Here is an 18,807-nt window from a genome sequence, read left to right as displayed (position 1 = left end):
TCCGTTGTTTTTTTGTTGTGTTTTTTTTTTTTTTATATTTTTCTTAGCAGGGGGAAGGGAGGGAGGGAGGGGGAATATTTGCCGCTCTCCTTGTGGTTATCACATCCTTCAAATTACTAAAAGAGGCTGGGATAATAGGTCTGGTGATTATATATAGGCACCATCTGCTCTGTGGCTGCTTCCTATCAAAGTGCAGTTAGGAGAGTGCAAGAAGGATATTTTCTCTCCAGCTATATTAAGACTCTGTTTCCATCTCGGCTCCAAAGCAAAGCTCTCTGCATGCAAATGGATCTCAAATGTGCTGTAATCAATGGCTTGATTTTTGGCAGCCTTGAAGCCGGAATTTTTTTAATTTACTTTATTTTCCCCTCAAGTTTGCTGTTCCCGTTCCTTATGCGATTTTATTCCAGGCTGGTTGCTCTGCATTCGATGTTTTCTCGTAACCATAGCCCCCTCACCCCCCCCCACCCCGTTTGCTGAGCAACCTCGTCTCGTGTTAACCGGCGGCAGAGATCTGTGTCATAACTCGGATGCAAGGCAATACCCGAGCCATCGGGAATGTTTCGGAGGATGGTGAGGGCAGATTTTCAGGATGCGCATGCCGTCGGTATGTAGAGGAGGTGGAAAACTGAGCCGAGTTAATTTGGAGCAATAATGGGAAAGAATTAATACGTGTTGGAGGATGGCAGCCCTGGCTGTCCCGTTGCGGCTGGGGACTCTTGGGGACCATTGCAGAGCTAGGTGTCGGGGGCAATCTGGGGAGTCAGGGGGTGTCCCAGCATCTTCTCATGCCCCTTGACGGCCTCAGAAATCCAACGGACTTTTCTTCTCTCCTGGAGCTGGTAAGATTTTCTGCTCTTGGAAGAAGAGGACAGAGGAGAAGGAATAAGACATCCCCAGCCCAGAGGGAGGTTGCTCGGGACGAGGCTGGAGGCTGGAGGAAGCCGATAAGGCTGAAATGCAGAGGAATTTGTCTTGTGAAATCCACGCCATGGTGCCTACAAGAGGGAAGGGCTAAATGGCTTTTTTGAATGAGTGGAAGTGGGCAAAAAGGGACAAGGGAGGAGAAAATCCCAAATAAATCAGTGAGGATGGAAAAGGCTAGAAGTGCTGTAGCAAAGTCCTGTTTCCGGGTGAAATTTCCCTGATGATGGTGGGGTGATGACTGTGGGACGTACATCATGTAAGACATGCGTTGTCCTCCTGTATTTTGTCACACCTAAAGGCACGCTGTCTCCCTGGACTAACTCCACAGATTTTTAATGACTCTGGGGATTATCAGATCCCAATTTCTTGGGGCAATTCCAGAGGTTTTGCATTCACCGCTTCCACTAGACTGGTTTGAGACCCTTCTTCTCTCACTCCCAGTTTCCCACAGGTTGTATAGTGCTACGTAAAGGATGTTCACCTTCCAGCTTGGCCTCCTGAAATGCTTGTAAGTGGTAGAGGGGTTTCTCCATCTGAAACGTAACATCTAGTAGAAGCTGATACTGTCGGCGGTCTCAGCAGGCAGATGCTCCTCGGACCAGGGATCTTATCAGCAGCTGGTGGAGGCAGTGAGGAGCACTGGCTGCTGCTTGATGCTCCCGGACATCTCCTCTGGGTGGAAAAGGACTGTAGAAAGGAGAGTTTCTGCATCCCAGCGCCGTTTATCTGGCTTGATCTGTGAGCAGGGAAGGAATTTCCCCTGGGAGCCCCTAGCAAAAAATCAACAAATTCTGGGATAATTGCGGAGTCTTGGTTCAGCATAGCAGCGTTGTTATCAGCAGACCGGGATTCCCCAGGGGTGAACCCTGTTTTTTCTGTGGTTTCTGTATAAATGTTTGGAAGAAACCACATTTATTAGCCTGGAGATCAGGGGGTTGCATTTACCCAGGGAGCAGCGTGGTTTAGGGCAGGGCCTTCTTGCGACGTGCCTCTAACTCTCCATCCCCGCCACTGATTCCCACCTCCCGACGTGGATGCCGGTTTGTGGGTCCTCTTGTCTGTGAGTTAAATCATGATCGGGATCCACACCTGGTCTGTCTTGCTCCCACGTTGCCGGATGCTCTGGTGGGGAGCTCCATGCAAGGACCTTGGAAGGAGCTCCCGATCCCTTGCTCCTCGGCCAGGTGAGCCGAGCATCCTTCCAGAAATGCATCCCATGGGATTGCTGAGGCCACCAAGAGCTGTGTTTACCCGTCTTTAGATGCAGCCCCGCTCCTGCTGCCACACAAAGGAGTAAATAACAATAACAGCAATTCCTGCCGGAGCCAAACAGTGAGTCCACGTGTGCGGGTGCCACACAGGGGCTCTGCAGTCACCAGAGATGTCCCCTTCCCCGGCTGAACCTGGATGGGGCCTCACGTGCCCTGCTTGGAGAGAGCGGCAACAAACGGGTTATTGTTTCTCTTTCCAGTTTCTTGAACAGGAAACTGTGTTTAAAAACGTCTTTTTTTTTTTTTTTTTTTAAAAAAAAAAAAAGTTTGTTTAACAGGCTTTTCTGCAGTCTGTGCTTCTTCCTTGAGGCAGCACTCTGCATAGATCTTTAATTTTTTTTCTCCTAATACACACACCCACCTGGTGGCTGCTTGCATTTAGCACCCTTGTTTTCACCCCCCCCATGGCTTATTCCAGCCCCTGATTCAGAGGCAAGGACATGGTTTATCCGGCACCGTACGAACACAGTTAAAGTCACAGCCACAAAAAAAAAAAAAAAGGAGGAAAAAACAAAAACAAACCCCAACCAGAGAAAAAGGCACAAAGAAAAGGCTCCAAGGGTTAGGGGATGTTGAGCCGAAAAATGTTCCATCAGGGTCTGCTTCGGCCATGCTGGAGCTGCCTGCGGCGGCGTGGGCAGCGGGTGAATGAGGTGCCCAGGAAGGAGGCAGGGTGCCAGCCAGGCAGCGTGACCCACCGCCGGCTGTTTCCAAGGGTCCCCGGCACAGAAACGCTGGAAAAGCCGGGAGCGGGGGTCTGCCAGTGCGGGGGAGCCTTCCTGGAGGGGACGGTGCTTCGTGAGCTGGGTAGCAAGGAGCGGAGGAGAGGATGGAGTTGAACTTGGCGGATGCTTTGCGAGGGGGGATCGCGGGAGCTGCTCGGTGTTCCCTCTCTGGGCTGTGCCCTGGCCTCGGTGGATTAAAAACGTCCCTGTTCCATATAGCAAATTGGGGTCAAGCTGTTGCTCCAGGTACCTACAGACCAGAAAAGGGGTTGTACGTGATGGGACACTGCCCGAGGATGCACCACAACCAGCTTTGCAGCGAAGAGGTGCCATTTTTAGACTAAAAACAACAAAAAAACTGCAAAAGAGTTCAACACACGCCTTGCAGAGCTTTTACCTCTCTCCAGCCATGGGGAGGACATTATTGGCCATAGAATAGTTTGAGTGGGAAGGGACCTTTAAAGAGTATCTAGTCCAACCTCCCCTGCCATAAGGAGGAACATCTTCAACCAGATCAGGTTGCTCAGAGACCCGTCCAACCTGGCCTGGAATGTTTCCAGGAACAGGGCATCTTCCCAGCTCTCTGGGCAACCTGGGCCAGTGTCTCGCCACCGTCATAAAAAATTTCTTCCTTCTATCTAGTCTAAATCTATCCTGTTTTAGTTTATTCTGATTTTCAGTTTATTCCGAATTGTAATCTGCTGTACGGACCGTGTGCTGGTATAAAGGGTTGTGAGGTTGTTGTAAAGGTCCTCTGGGTGTCAGGGACCCAGTGGGGACCATGAGGTGGCAGAGGGCACTCCGGGACAGCAGACGGTGTGAACACTCCTCTGTACCCAGCAGTGGGTCTGGTGGAAACACTCACATCAGCCCACACGCCGCTTGGAGGAAGGTCTGCCTGCAGAGCCCAATTCCTCGGCTCTAATTACAGGAATGGGTGGCTTTTCCCTTCACAGGCTGAAAAATTGGCCCGAAACCCTGAGAAACCACAACACAAACGTCTGACGCTGTTCCACATGGGCTTCAGCGAACAAAAACCCTCTTGAAATTAGCCCTTGCCTACCAAAATAGGCAACACCACTTCAAAAGGGAAGAGAGAGGAGGAGAAAAAAAAAAAAAAAGCACCGAAACCCAGGGCTTCGCGGGGAAAGCACTTGCAGCCTCCGAGTTTCTCCGAGCATGTTGCTGTTCCTGCCAGCCCAGCCAGTGTCTGATCCTTGATAAAGCTGGTTTTGCCCGTGGAGGTGGTGGCCCCATAGGGATGCTCCTTGCTGCTCCATCCCTGCAGCAGTGTGGTCTGCAGCCATCTTCTGTGATGCGAGCCAGGACAGTTGCATCGTCACCATCGCTCCTTCTCCATCCTCTTAATGTTGGTTTATTTTTTTTTTCCCCTTGGAAATATTAAGCCAAGCTTTGTTTGAAGCCTGAGAGCTCTTCAGCAACACCTCATCCATCTTGGTGCTGTTGGCTCTGGGTTATGCATCCCATTTTTCCCTAGGAAAACACCCCAAGCTCATCTCAAAGGCATTGGATTTAGCAGCATCTGCTGGGTTGCAGCTGACCCTGATCTGGAGGCCCCGAGGAGCTTTCTTGCAAGGGAACATGGTCTGATGTGGGCTGAACGCAACCCCTGTGACCATTCAGAGCCGCAGTGATGGAGCAAAGAGGTGATACCAGCCTGCTCATCGTGGGGAGAACCCTGATCTGCTCCGGTCTCCATCCCATGGGATGCCCAGGTGGAAGGAGCTGGACCAAGCAGCGCCTTTGCAGGGCGACTGGTGGGTCCCTGGGCAGCAGATGGCTCTTCCCCGCCTAAATGAGCCTGCAGCGAGCAGGAAAACACTTCTAAACCAGAAGTGGGACACGCTTACAAGTGGTAGGGGATCCGTGTGCCAGCGTGGCTTGCACTTCAGAGCGGTGGCTTCCTCTCTTTGTTCGCCCGGCTCGCACCGCCGCAGTGCTCAGAAAGGCAGGCGTGCCTCTGGCCGCCTTCAGAAGGTTTATCTTACCCCAGAAGAATATATTAGACTTCCTTTTTAAATTAAAGGTTAGTATTTTTGTAATAAAAAGAAGAAAAAAAAGTAGAGGCTGGAGTGTAAGGTTATTTAAGTAAGCAAGCAAACCACTCACGCTTGGCTTTCTTCTGCTGAAGTTCAAGCGCACGTGGACCATTTATTTTAGCAAGAGACTGAATAAGTGACTTATCCTGACGGGAAGTCCCAGCTCGGCAGCCCCAGATTCACCTCGGACCATCCAAAACCCAGACAGGATTGTCAAAAGCAGGGAAGGACCTACCCAAAACTGATAAGTTGAAAATCCTCTACATCCTCTGTTCCAGGAAACTGAGGGCAGGCACACAAGCAGCAGCATTAATAAATATGCACATTTATTAATGCCCTTTCTCAGGATTACAGATTAAAAGAGGGAGAGGTGTGTGCACGTCAGGCAGGTCCAGCTCGGTGGTAAAAGCTCTTAAATAATCCACGGCTGGTACCAAGAGCAGCGGGGGTTGGTTTCAAAGACCTGGGGACTTTTTCTGCTTGTAGCATCCTCGGCAGAGGAATTATCCCCACCGCATCTCGTGAAGTTGTGTAGAGTCGACTCGTGGTTTAGTAAAGCATGGTCTGTTGGCCTCCAGCGTTGCGTTATCTCAGGGAAAGAAGTGGAACTAATTTTTATAGGTTGCCCTGGATGATTTCTAATTGTTCCTGGCCATCCTGCGGAGTTCATTATTTCTCCTCCAGCCGACACCGGCTTCTAATTAGGGGACGTAAAATTAAGATGGAAGAGCTGCAGCAGTTTGCAAGGGTGTTGCTGCTCGGGAAGGAATTTGGGCTGGATTTAAGCTAAAAATCTCCTCTTGTTTGCAAGATTTTGGTGGGGAAAGGATGGCTTTAAACGCTGCAGGGCACCAGCTGCTGCGTACACCCTGCGGGAGGGAGCACTAACGGAGCAGCCCTTCACCTCCTAAAGGGGGACAATTAGCTCCTCTCCTCTTTAGCTGTTCCCCTGCATCTCTCCTTCATCTGAAGGGCACAAATATTCCCTAAACCAGAGTTTTTCCAAACTCGGGGTGGCTTCTATCCAGCCCGTTGTGCGACCGCAGCCAGAGACAGCGGGCACAGAGGGGGCTCTAGGCAGTGCCGCTGCAATGCTCAACTGATTTAGCAGGGTTTTTTCCCATATTTCTCCCCATATTTTATTCTTTTTTAATGCTAAGTACTTATTTCTTCTGGGAGGGTGATGTGACATCTACAGACCCCCATTAGGGTGCTGCTTTTGGGGTACAACTGCAAAGCCAAGGGCTGAAATAGCTTGGCCAAGACCTTCTTAAACCCATCCATTTCCCCATCGGGATGCATCACAACTTGAGGAAACATAACACTGCCCTGAAAACAGTCCCGGGTCCTCATTGGCATCTTCTTCTGCCAGGAGACTTCTGGAAGATGTTTCTATGGGTATTTAATGGGAAGGGAACAAATTCTTCACCATAAGCCATCCCCTTGCTTCCCAGCGCAGCGTGGTCCTAGTGTTACATGCTGGTAGGAGAAAACACTTTGAGGAATAGGAACAATTTAGATGTTGCAGAAATCCGCAGGTTTTTGGCCTCATCCATCAGCTGCGTGTGGCACCGGCTGGTTTTTACAGGTGCTTAATAAATGCAAACGAGCTCTGGTGTTTTCCCTCTCCCCTCCTTTTATAACCCTGCTACTTGCTCATTTTCATTGCACTTCTGGTCAGCAGGCATGGCTTTGATGGCAGGTTTTCCCCTAGCCTTTAGCTGGGAATTAAACCCGGCTTAACTTTTCCAGCACAGCACACTGGGCTGGGGGTTTTCCGCCAAGACTCGTTTATATTGGGAAATAACACGTGGAGGAGCCATGAGTGGTTTTGATGAAGTCCTAACGATGGGAGAAAAAAAAAGGGGGTTGGGGAGCTTCAGGGCTTTGGTGCTTTAGGAGGAAAAGCAAAGAGAACGATGAATTTCCCCCAGGTTTTGTCCAGGGTTAAGAAATTTGATTTTGAAAGAAAAATTGAAAAGTTTTGATTTCTGTTTCATATGGGCTGAAAGGTCATTTTAACCCCTTTGGCCTCAAGTTTCCCTGCAGCAGAAAATCTGCTTTTCATTTCATCTCCCCCACAATGAAGCTTAACGGCTGCTAATTTTGAGAAGTTGGTGTATTTTTGCAGAATTTGCTCTTGTCTCTAGAAATGAGTCCTGGTTAACAGAGCCGTGCAGATGTTTCGTCAGCCATCACGATGTGCACCCCACATCTGTACCCAGGGCCACATCATTGAAAACAAGCAACTTTGGCTTGGGATTGATGCAAACCAGAAAGGACCTTCCCGTAGCGCTGGATCCAGCACTTGTCCCGGTTATCCCAGTGGGAGATGAGACACAGCTCGGCTGAGCGACGGCTAAATCCAGAGATTTTTTTTCCTTTGGTCTCACTTATCAGGAAACAGCCCCCGTGAAGTTGAGCTAATTTCATTGAGAGTGACTGCAATAAAACATTAAACAAGTGTTTTACATCCTAAGCCTGTACATTAAAATACGTTAACCGCATTTATGGTTTAACCAGCAGTTTAGTGACTTTGGAATTTGAATGGATGGTGATGGAATTTGAATTTTGTTAAGCCAGCAGACCGATCTTTTCATAGTTTTCGTTACAGGAAACAAAGGTAGTTCATCCATAGCTGTCTTTTTCTCTAAATATCACATGTTACCCCTGCTAACCAACAGACCTGAGGAAAAGATATCTAAATCTTTAAGGAGATAAGTAAAAATGAATGAGACAGTATGGAAGAAGAACAGCGAAAACGAGAGACCGTTTAGTAAAGACTATATTTAAAAATCTATTCAAGTTACAACACTTCTACCAGAAAGTGTCAGAAAATCTATTATTTGGGGTTTTTTAAGACTTTAGCCTACGTAAGGCATATTTCTGTACTTGACTGAAAGGCAGTTAAATACCTGCCCGTTGTAGAGCCTTTCTCGAGGAATAACTCCAGATCACAGGAGCTGGCGCATCGCTCTTTCCCGAGCGGTGTTAAAAGTGATTTGTTAAAAACAAATTGATCTTGGTGGTAGCAGAGTTTCAGCCAGGAAATACGAACCCCTGTACAACTGGGAAGGAAAAACAAATCCAAAGGTTTCCAAAGGTCTTTTTTTTTTTTTGGGGGGGGGGGGGGGGGGGAGGGATTCAGCCTCACCTCTTTCTCATGGGTGTATTTTCACCGATGCTTTGGGTGTTTGCTTTTGCGGAGAGTTAAAAGGGATGTGCGTGGGAGCTCACCTGATGGGTGGCTGAGCTGGGATGCTCTCGTCACTGGTGATAGCTCGATTAAATGCAAGATCTTAGTAGGACACAACAAGGCTTAGACATTTCCATGGATGATAAGTACCCCCGCGATGGCATTAGGCAGATGTGTAAATGCTCGTGCTTTGGGGTGTAAGCCAAGTCCTAACCCAAAGGGAGAGACACAGGAGCTTTCCCTGGGTCTGCGTGAGGACATTCCCATCTTGGGGATTTTTATGCCTTTCCCGGAAAGATACAGGTCCGGGTGATTTTAGCAGGGTGAGTTTCATGGCCTCAGTGTCGTCGCTTGAAAATTCCCATTACGCCTGCAATAGCAGCGATGCCTTCCCTGCAAGGCCTCCAGGGCTGGCGAGAGGCAGCATCCAAGCACCCAGCATGGTCCTGTTCCTCAGGTTTGCTGTCGATACATGAAAACCTCCGGAGCTGCTCCATCATTTTTTTTTCCTAAAGATGCAATCCACACAACACCTTTCCTTAAGCAACCCGGCGTAGCTCGTGTAACCCCGTCTCCCTGCAGGTGCTCCCGTCCCCTTTGCTTCCCGGGAGACAAAGCGGAGAGCTCAGGGTAGGGTTCAGGTAGCTGTGGGCACCATGAAGCCATCAGCGAGGCACCGTGGCCAACCACCACCCATTTTATGATTTCATTGAATTTTTAATTTTTTTTTTTTCGGGGGACTCTGCTGCATCCCGGGCCGCGAGGGGGGAATAACCTCTTTGATTTTATTTTTTTTTCAGTTCTCTCAGGCCAGACACACCACAGCCCTTTGAAACGCTCTGTGTCCCTTACCCCACCCATGAATGTGCCAAACCAACCTCTAGGACATGGATGGATGTCTCATGAGGACTTACGAGCTAGAGGACCCCAGTGCATCCCTTCCGATCATGCCCCCCTGTCTCCACAAAGCAGTGTAGCCTCTTCGGGAAGTGGTGGGAGTGAACATTTAGAAGATCAGCCTTCCGCTCGTAACACATTCCAGGAGGAAGGGAGTGGGATGAAAGGTGAGTGAAAAACCAGACGCCTTCCCCCCGCCCCTCCCCGGTCCCCATCCCCGTCCCAGCACCCAGAGGCAGGAGGGGAAAAGCCATTTTCCCGGCAGCGTGGAGCTCGGTTGGTGGTTTTGGGCGAGAATCCTCGTAACCAAACGGGGCCTTGCGGCGTTTCTTCCCGGCTCAAGGAATTTAGCTTTAGGGGAATAAGTTAGATTTTCTTTCAAGCAGCGGTCGGTACGGATCTGATGTCTTACAGTTGGGTGCCGGTGGGATGGTTTTGCCCCAGAATCCTGCAAGCTGCCAGCTTTCCAAAAAAACTGGCTTTTTTCCGTAGCCTGTGGCTTTTGGCTGTGAGTGGTGCTCTTTTATCTTTTTTTGTTTTTTTCTAATTACAGTGAAAAATAGCTTAGCATAGGTGTAGCAAGCCACGTGCGATTTACCGTTGCGGTGTTTGATACCCACCATGTGTTTGGGGAAGTTTTGGCTTGGGATGCTTCTTCACGGTAAATTTATCCCGAGTCCTTCGGCTGTTTTTCCCATTACATGTGCATTTCGCAGAGATTTTAGCAATAAAGACAGGTGATCCTGTTGGTAAACAAGGCAGAAACGAAACCCTGTTGCTGCAGTCAAAGATGGAGAGCAAAACTCAGGCTGTAGAGGAATAAATAGATAAAACCTGGGCGAACACGTAGGCTGTGTATCCCTGTGAACAAACAAAATGACTGAAAACGAACCCGCAGAAATCAGAGACTGATTTAAACAACGGCAGTTTTCATTAATGCAGAGCAACTCTGTTGTGTAAAGACCGATGATGTACGAACATAAGGAAATAATCGTATTTTTTTAAATAGTCAGAGGGTCTGATTTTATTCTACTTACAGACTTACATACCTTCTACTTAGGTATGTATAAATCTCTGTAATGTGGGACGGCGTTTGACTTGGCTCTGTTTGATGAAATAAATGCATGAAAAAAACCCCTCACGGTTCCCCCCTGAGACGGATGCTGGGGGCTCAGCCCTCTCCCTGGCTGGACTCTGCACCGTGGCATTGCTCTGGGGTGGGGACCATGGGCTCCAGATGTGGCTTGACAGCTTCTCAGGGCCAGGCATTGCTTCTCAGCACCTCCGCTTGCTAACGAGCACCCAATGAGGTAGTTCAGGGAGCGTTTCATCTCTGGCAGTGCTGTAGGCTCCGTGCCTACCTGTGGCTCTGGCTGCCTGCGTGACCTGATGGTGGACCTGCAGGCTGGCTTGGAAGGGTCACCATGAGCATGGTGAAGACTAGACTGTGATCAGCATGATGGATCCCCAAGGCTTTCCATGCCTGGGGCTGGATCCTGCAGTCTGTCAGATCAAGGAGACCATTCTTAGGAGCTGGTGGAGTCTTTTTAATGTTACCTTTCTCTGGGTTTCTGCTGGTGGAGCTGGGGAGGAGATGCAGGGAGCTCGGCTCCCTGTCATCCACAGCTGCAGCTCCAGGACCTGTGTGGGTAGAAACTTTCCCAGAGTCAACCTGTACGGCCAAATCTGCAAAACCCAAGGGTGCTCTTGCCCAGGCAGTCTACCAGCAATAATCAATTAAATAAACTCCACAGATGAAGACAGCCTGTTGGCTGCGGCATCTCCCCCGGGGGAGATGGCTGTCCTTCCTCAAGCCATCCCTTCCTGAGCATCCTCCGTCTCTGGGGGAAGGTCTGGAAACATCTAAACCTGATTCCCCCCATTGCTGAGTCAGCCAAATTGCTTTTGTCCCGCTGTCCAGGGACGTGCGAAACAGATGTCTACAGCCTTTGGTGGCTATGACTGTCTTGTCCTCCCCCCTCCGCGATATTTTCTTCAGGCTGAACCAATCCAGCTTCTTCCCAGAGGGTGTTTTCTAAACTTGGGGTTGTTCTTGCTTCTGTCCGCTGGGGTTTTTTTCCAGAAAATCCATATTTTATTGAAGGTGTGTTGCCCAAAACCGGACTCGGGAGCAGAGCAGAGTCTTGGTTGCCGTACAGACGGCGTTCCTGTGGCTGTATCGTCCTCAAATAACACACGGCCGCGGGCTGCGTGTGACCCGTTGTATCCCCACAGCTTTCCTGCAAAGGAAAAAAAAAAAAAAAAAAGGACTGCCCGTTCCCTGCCCTCGGTTCGTGCCGTTTCTTGTTCCTCCAGAAACACACAACTTTGTGCATTTTTATTGGGTTGCCTCTTATTTCATCCAGGCCGGTTGCTCAGTTTGCCAAGTCCCTTCTCTGAATTGCAGCCACGTCTCCCCGAGCGCCTGCGGGCTCTTGTGGCTTAGTGTCACCCGTGTCTTCGGTCACCTTGCTTCTTCTTTAACACCCTCCTGGGCATGCAGGAGGGTAGTGGGGAAACCAGACCCACCACAGACCCCCATCCGACATGGCTTAACAGCTCCTCTTCCCTGATGTCACCTATTTCTGTCCTTTCCATCTATCTTCATGCTGAAGGAAAAGCACCCTTTGGCTTTTTCCCAGCCCCTGGTTTCTCCAGGGGAAGATACAGACACTTTGCTCCCTGCAGAGCCTGTCCGTCTGTCCATCCATCCCTTCCCAGGGCACATCTTGGGGTGCAACGGGAGGAGGGTTGCCAGAAGGGCACTTCTGAAGATGTCCTGTCTATACGTTGGCCTGTGTGTGTATTTATATATATCTATATGGCAGGGTGGATTGTTTTCCTTCTAAATTTCCATATCAGCACCCAGATCTACACGTGCCGGCTGAACTCCGGTGCTTAATGCCTGCAGGGGACAGTGCAGGTGAGCAGCTTGGGAAGTCCTCCCTTTGCTGCTCACATCAGTCGCAGCGTTTTCTGACAGCCGTGCCATGACTTCGCAATTAGCTCCTGGTAATTGGTGATTAAAGAGTCGCTCCGCGGGTGGACGGCTCGCTGCTCCATGGAGATCATTAGGAAGTTTGACTTTCCAAGGACTATGAAAATGTCCTTAGATGACCTTAGATGAGCGGAGAATGGCTGGAGAGCAGCCCTGAGGAGAAGGACTTGGGGGTGTTGGTGAATGAGAAGCTCAACATGAGCCGGCACCGTGCACTGGCAGCCCAGAAAGCCAACCGGATTCTGGGCTGCATCAAGAGAAGCGTGGCCAGCAGGTTGCAGGAGGTGATTCTACCCCTCTACTCTGCACTCATGAGACTCCACCTGGAATACTGTGTCCAGCTTTGGAGTCCTCAACACAGGAAGGACATGGACCTATTGGAACGGGTCCAGTGGAGGGCCACGAAGATGATCAGAGGGATGGAGCACCTCCCCTGTGAAGACAGGCTGAGAGAGCTGGGGTTGTTCAGCCTGGAGAAGAGAAGGCTCCGGGGAGACCTCACAGCAGCCTTCCAATATCTGAAGGGAGCCGACAGGAGAGCCGGAGAGGGACTCTTTGTCAGGAGATGTAGTGACAGGACAAGGGGTAATGGTTTTAAATTGGAAGAGGGGAGATTTAGATTAGATATTAGGAGGAAATTCTTTCCTGTGAGGGTGGTGAGACACTGGAACAGGTTGCCCAGGGACGTTGTGGATGCCCCATCCCTGGCAGTGCTTAAGGCCAGGCTGGCTGGGGCTTTGAGCAACCTGCTCTAGTGGAGGTGTCCCTGCCCATGGCAGGGGGGTTGGAACTCGATGATCTTTAAGGTCCCTTCCAACTCTAACCATTCTATGATTCTGTGATTCTATGACCTCGCACCTCCTGGTTGCCTCTTCCCTAAGGGAAGGGGGAAAGCCCCACCACCGTCTCTCTGTGCTGGGGTGGCTCCTTCTCCCCAGTCTGCTCCTGGGATTGCCATCCCCTCTGGCAAGGGTGCCCCAGGACCATCATAGCTCCCCAAAATTAGGAGGTGGTCCAGAGAGGTTGATGTAAAGGGAGAGAAGAGCTACTTCTGCTCTCTGACCCTCTGCAAAGGTTGGCGATGATCTCGATTTACCCAGAGAAGCTGTGAATGCCCCATCTCTGGAGGGGTTCAAGGCCAGGCTGGACAGGGCTTTGAGGAACCTGGTCTGGTGGGAGGTGTCCCTGCCCATGGGAGGGGGGGTTGGAACTAGATGAACTTTAAGGTCCCTTCTAACCCAAACCATTCTATGATTCTACGAAATGGGTTTTCTACAAGATTTAATGTCTGTGTGAAGTGGCACCTTTCTTCTGAAAGTATCCCCATGGGCTTTGCCATCGGCATGGACGTGCAACAAAGGCAGATGTCCTCAGGGGACACAAAATCAGGCAGATTTAAACATGTCATCGCTGAAACGGGGTGGGTTTGTGTTAAATTGAAGTTTAGTTCAAGGCTGTTGGTCCCTGCACTTCTCACCTGCGCTGGAGACAGAGGGCTTTCTGCTAACAGCTCTTAATTGGCTTTCTGCTAATAGCTTTTAATTTTTTTGACCAGATCGATTTAAGAGGCCTCTGATAGTGGGTTTTAGGACTGTTTAGGACTGTCGCGTGTCGGGACTTTCAGAAAACAGCAAAGTTCAGCCTGTCCGTGCTCGGTAACGACTTTGCCCCCGTGTTTGGTGTGAGGTTGATCTTTCTGTGCAGCGTTTCAGGAACTTCACTGAAACGCAAATCCTGACCTGTGTCAGAGGGTGGAGAGTGTGAGCAAAAAGAACCATTTGGGGGTCACTTTCATCACCTCTGCTTGGATGCAAGTGTGGTTTGGGGTCAGCCCGGGCAGCAGGCAGCAGGAGACTTCTGGCAGATGTAAGAATTGCCATGGGGGACCAGACCAATGGTCTATCTTGCCCTGTCCCTTCCAGTGATGAGGTGCTGGTTTGGGAAAAGGTCTGCAGTGATCCTTGACTTGCATCTGGCGCTCAGCAGTGTGGGGCTTTCTGGACTGATACCACCCATGCTGCAGGATGTCCCAGCACTGGGTCTGTCCTCCTTGTGTCATCTTATCCCTTTCTGAAGCAATTCTGGAAAACCTTTGAGGTTGGCCACATTAGCGAAGGTTATTGGAGGTGTCCATGAAGGTTGTCCTCACGCTAGTGGTGAGCAGAGCACCAACACCCACAGCAGCCCCAGCCAGGCAGCAGAAGCACATAGTGGGTAGAAAGCCCTCCCAAAACCAGTGCAAGCCCCCACTTCTTCCCCCTTGGTGGGCACATTGGGCAGAGGAACCCCATTGGGGCAGCCTCACCCAGCCATCACTCCTTCCCCTTGGGCTCTCCGGCACCATCAGGAGGTGGGGAGTCCATCACCTGCTCGACACATACCCCTTACATCAACTCAGGAATGGTCAAAGAGAGGGGAAGTGTTGCTGTTAATTTGTATTTAGCCCCAAAAGAGATATTTCCTGAGCCTCCAGCTGCTCTCTCCATTCAAGGTGTGGGGTTTGGTGCTGTTTGGTGCTGAAACACTGGTTTTTCATTGTTACTGCACCCATTGTTGGTTGAGACGGGGCTCCTGGGCGTCTTGCTGGTGGGGAAGAGGACAAGGACTAATGGACAAGGGTATTGCCGGGACCGGAGCGCGTGAGCTCGGGAGGCTACAGCAGAGCTATTGTTGGGTTGTAGGTGCTAAATAAAGCAGGTCCCGATTTGGCACAGCATTTGACGCCTTTAGGATGCAAAGCAAAAGCATCATCATGGGCACGGTGTTGTGCTGCAGCACAGATATCCGCAGGGACCCTCTCCTCCCTTGCGGGGTGTCACCACGGGCCCCCCAAACCTGTGAAACCCCGAGTAGCTGCTGAGCAGGCTGGAGCTGGGGAGGCTCATATCGCATTGCCTTCTCTGTGGAGGACACCCCATCATGGTGTCTGGTGGGGTTTTGCATGTTGCAGAGGAAGGATTCCCCTCCCAGGTACCTCCCTGTGAAACCACGTTGATATCAGGAGGGTAAAAGTATTTTTGGGTACCCATCCAGCCAGGCACAGTGGTGCTACGCTGCAGATAATCACTGGGAAGGAAGAGGTCATTTCAATTGGTGCATTTTGAGGCTCCAAGTCACCCTTCTGAAACAGATTGTGGGACCATCTTTGATGGCACACATCATTTTCCCATGCTCAAAAAAAAAAAAAAAATCCCTTTATTCCTCTTAAGGAGCCATTTAAATTAAACAACATACCATCTTCCCTCATGCCATAAATCAGTGTCTGCCATCTGCAAAACAGCCATTTGCTCGTCCTAAGCTCAACCACGCCGTTAGCTTCGGCAGTTCCCATGTTCCTGGGAAAAGGCCAGCATAGAGCTTGGCGTGCAGTGGCGTGACGCCACCTCCCCGTGGGCTAATTCCCAGTGGTTTAACCACAGAAACTTCTGAGGACGTGTCCTCATCTTGGGGCTGGTTCCTCTTACCATCAGCATGCATAGCACTATGTCCTCGTCCACGGGCTGGTTCCTCCTACCATCCATATCCATAGCACTATGTCCTCCAGAAGGTTCTATGAAGTTCAGTGTCTGAAGCACCACGGGGATGGTGGATGGCACCTAATCAACTCCTCGTGTTGCTGTTGATGCTATTGGGCATGATTAAGTGTTGTCATGGACTCAACGGGAGCTCTCTTCTCCTTACCTTTGTGCTGCAGATGTCCCAGCCTGGCTGAAGAGCCTCCGGCTGCACAAGTACGCCGCCCTCTTCTCGCAGATGACGTACGAGGAGATGATGGCCCTCACCGAATGCCAGCTCGAGGCACAAGTATGTCCCACGTTGGTCGTGAAGGGGATCAGCCGTGGTCCCAACTCTTGTGCAGTCGGTAGATGAGACATCTCCAATGCCTCTTTTTGTCTCTTCACATGGAAGGCGTTTTGGCTGCAGGTGGTTGGGAAGCAAGCAGAAAAAGGGAAATTGAGTCTTAGCAAGTGAAAAAAACCCACATTGTACCTGAAAAAGGCCATGTCCTAGATTTCTTACTGGAGTCCCAGCATAAAAGTCCCATCAATGGGAGACGTGCTTGGGTTTTTTTCCAATTGGGATTAAGTTGACGAGTTTCAGGGGCACAGACCGCAGTACCCAACTCCTTTAAAGTCAGTGGGGCTTTGGTGGCCGATTGCCTTGTGAACCTTTTAAAATGTCCCCACTTTCAGATTTACCTCTGCATTATCCTAGGGATGAAGAGAGCCAGTCCACACCTTGCCTTCCCTGTGTGAGATGTACTGGGGAGGGACAGACTAGCTGGAAATCTCTTTCTTCAGCAAGTCTCTAAGTGATTTTTCTATGTCCCCTGCTAATCTCTGCACTCAGAAGCTTGATTAATTTATAGCAGCCCTTTTTGTTTAGGGGAGGAAGGATTTGGGCTCACCCAGGCTGTCCTGCGGAAAAGTTAACGCCAAGTTTTTGTGCTGTTTTTTGCAGAACGTTACCAAAGGCGCAAGACACAAAATAGTCATCAGTATCCAAAAGCTAAAAGAAAGACAAAACCTGCTCAAATCTTTAGAAAGGGTAAGTAATCACAACCATTTTGGTATTTCCTCCTTTTCAAGAAGCCAGGAATTAATTCTGGAGTGAAACACTCTTTGGTTACACATGTTGGGATCTGTTGCAGAGAAATCTGTTGCTGGCTTTGCAGCATCTGAGTGGTGTCTCAAACACTTCAGTACCAGATGCAGATTTTATCTGGGGCTGTATTTTGGGTCCTAACCCATCTCTGGCACTCATGCTGGAGTGATATACCCTGGGATGGATATACCCTGCAGCCCTGGTACAAGTCCCGCCCAGCTCCAGGGTGCCCATAAACACCTGAGCTCCGGGTGATGGAGGGCACCATCCCAGCGATGCTGATGGGAAGGTGGTCACCCATCCGCTGAACCGGGCTACAGGACCACCACTAGCCATCGTGGTCCTCTTTCTCCACTGGAGAACCAGCTGGGCTGAGCCTTTAACCCCTAATTATCCCTTGGCCACTCGGTTAACTCTCCCATCTCGATGCCACTGTCCTTCTCAAGAGACCCCTCCATGCAGAGCAGTCCTCACGGGGACCCCCGAGTCCTGCCCCTATCTCCATCCCCCAAAAACAGATGTGATTTCCCAGTGTCCATCAGGTCCACTGCGCTTTTCTGGAGCATCATATAGGCAGTCTGTCCCCAAATAAAAAGCCAGACACAAAGGTCAGTGCCTGAACAACAGCGTGGATTTCCAAGGAGAAGAAACAGAAACTTCTTTGTCCCTTCAACAAAAGCTCAAACTCCGCAGAAATGGCTTTTAGGGAAGGACTAGCACCACAGACTGGCTGGGAGCAGCTCACCCGACCTCTCACTATTTAGTGTCGCAATATTATATTATATTTAATTGCACTGTCTTCAAACAGCAGCCTGCAGAGCCTCCCGCTAGGGGCTTTTAAATACTTATGTGGTGTATTGCTATTTATTGGTGTTTTCGTTAGCTCACTGCTCCACTATTTATTCATAATATGGGATTGTACTCGGAGTGTGGCAGGAGCTAATAAAGCCGTATTTACCTCCGTATATTAATAATAACTACTAAATCCAAGAGACAGCCCGCTGGATGGAGCTTGCTTGGGCGATGTGTTTTCCAGGCGATTGCCCAGCCTCTTCCCCCGCTTCTCCACCCGGGTTTTGAAATATGGTATTGATTGACTGTGGCAGTGCGGGGGGGCGAGCCCAGTTCAGCTGACACAACCAGCCACGCACGCCGTAAAATAAGGGAGAAAAGTGTCAGGGGCTGCTCTTGAGCCCTCCTGGGGTGGGTTTGGGCTGTGGGGCTGCGACCGGGTCCCGCTTTGCTGGGGCTCAGAGCTGCCTGTGAGCTGCTTGACTTGGGAGGGGATGTCTCTGGTTTTCCAGGCTTCCCATCCAATTTTTTTTTTATTTTTTTAACTAAACAAGAGCATGTGTGGGACTTGATTTGTTTTTTGGGCAGCGTCTCGCTGCTAAAGATTGCTGCTTTCTTGGGAAGAGCAGCTCCATCCCCCTCCGCCGGTTAGCAGAGTAGGATTTTTTTTTCCCCAAAAAAGTACTGCCCAGCAGACTGACGCCAGGTTTTCGAGAAAAGTGGAGCTAAGACATCTAAGAGCGAGCTGGGGGTGCAGCAGGAATGAGGGTGAACAACCATTTCAGGGCTTCAGCTGACTCGCTCGCAGCCTCTGCACCCACTTTGTGTTTCTTCCCTAGAACTCACCCCAAAAACTGCCTCTTTCCAAGCAGCGTCCCAGGAGCCAGACCCTGCAGGAGCCTGCGATGAGCTGTTCTGGTCCAGGCTACATTAAAACCAAAAATACAATTATTTCCCATCAGTGGGAGGAGAATATGGCCCTAGAAAGGGAGTTGTTGATCCACGCTATAACCAAGAGCAAGGCTGGAGATGTACCCAAATCCTCTCCCCACAGGATCTCCAAGCTGAATATTTTTGCTATGGGGATATGTTTACCTGCAGCCTCGTGGTGTCTTCTTCTGTGTCCGACCACAGCCCACCCTGCTCCCCTTGAAACCCTCCCTTCCCCTCTGCATCCGCTCCCGCAGCCCATCCCAGTGTGGATGGGGACATCTCAGCTTCGCTCCTGCATCTCAGCGTGATCCTGGGCTCTGCGGTGGTCCCAGGGCATAAGGATGCTATGGTGAGCTCTTTGGGGCAGAGCAGTTAATGGAGAGCCAGGCTGGAAGGCAGTGCT

General features: G+C 50.3%; 1 protein-coding gene across 2 annotated transcripts in view; it reads left to right on the top strand.

Moving 5' to 3' along the window:
* SAMD4A (sterile alpha motif domain containing 4A) overlaps positions 1–18,807 on the top strand; it is a 110,520-nt gene that overhangs the window by 79,141 nt on the left and 12,572 nt on the right. The window contains exons 3-5 of one of the 2 annotated variants that reach the window (XM_074149354.1): positions 8,980–9,243; positions 15,769–15,878; positions 16,536–16,622. In XM_074149354.1, the coding sequence (XP_074005455.1) occupies positions 8,980–9,243; positions 15,769–15,878; positions 16,536–16,622 (461 nt within the window). The remainder of the gene's footprint in view (positions 1–8,979; positions 9,244–15,768; positions 15,879–16,535; positions 16,623–18,807) is intronic. The other variant, XM_074149355.1, reaches the window with a different exon arrangement.

Source organism: Numenius arquata, chromosome 6, assembly GCF_964106895.1.
Source record: "Numenius arquata chromosome 6, bNumArq3.hap1.1, whole genome shotgun sequence".
Lineage (NCBI taxonomy): Eukaryota > Metazoa > Chordata > Aves > Charadriiformes > Scolopacidae > Numenius > Numenius arquata.
This window is presented reverse-complemented; position numbering and strand designations above follow the sequence as displayed.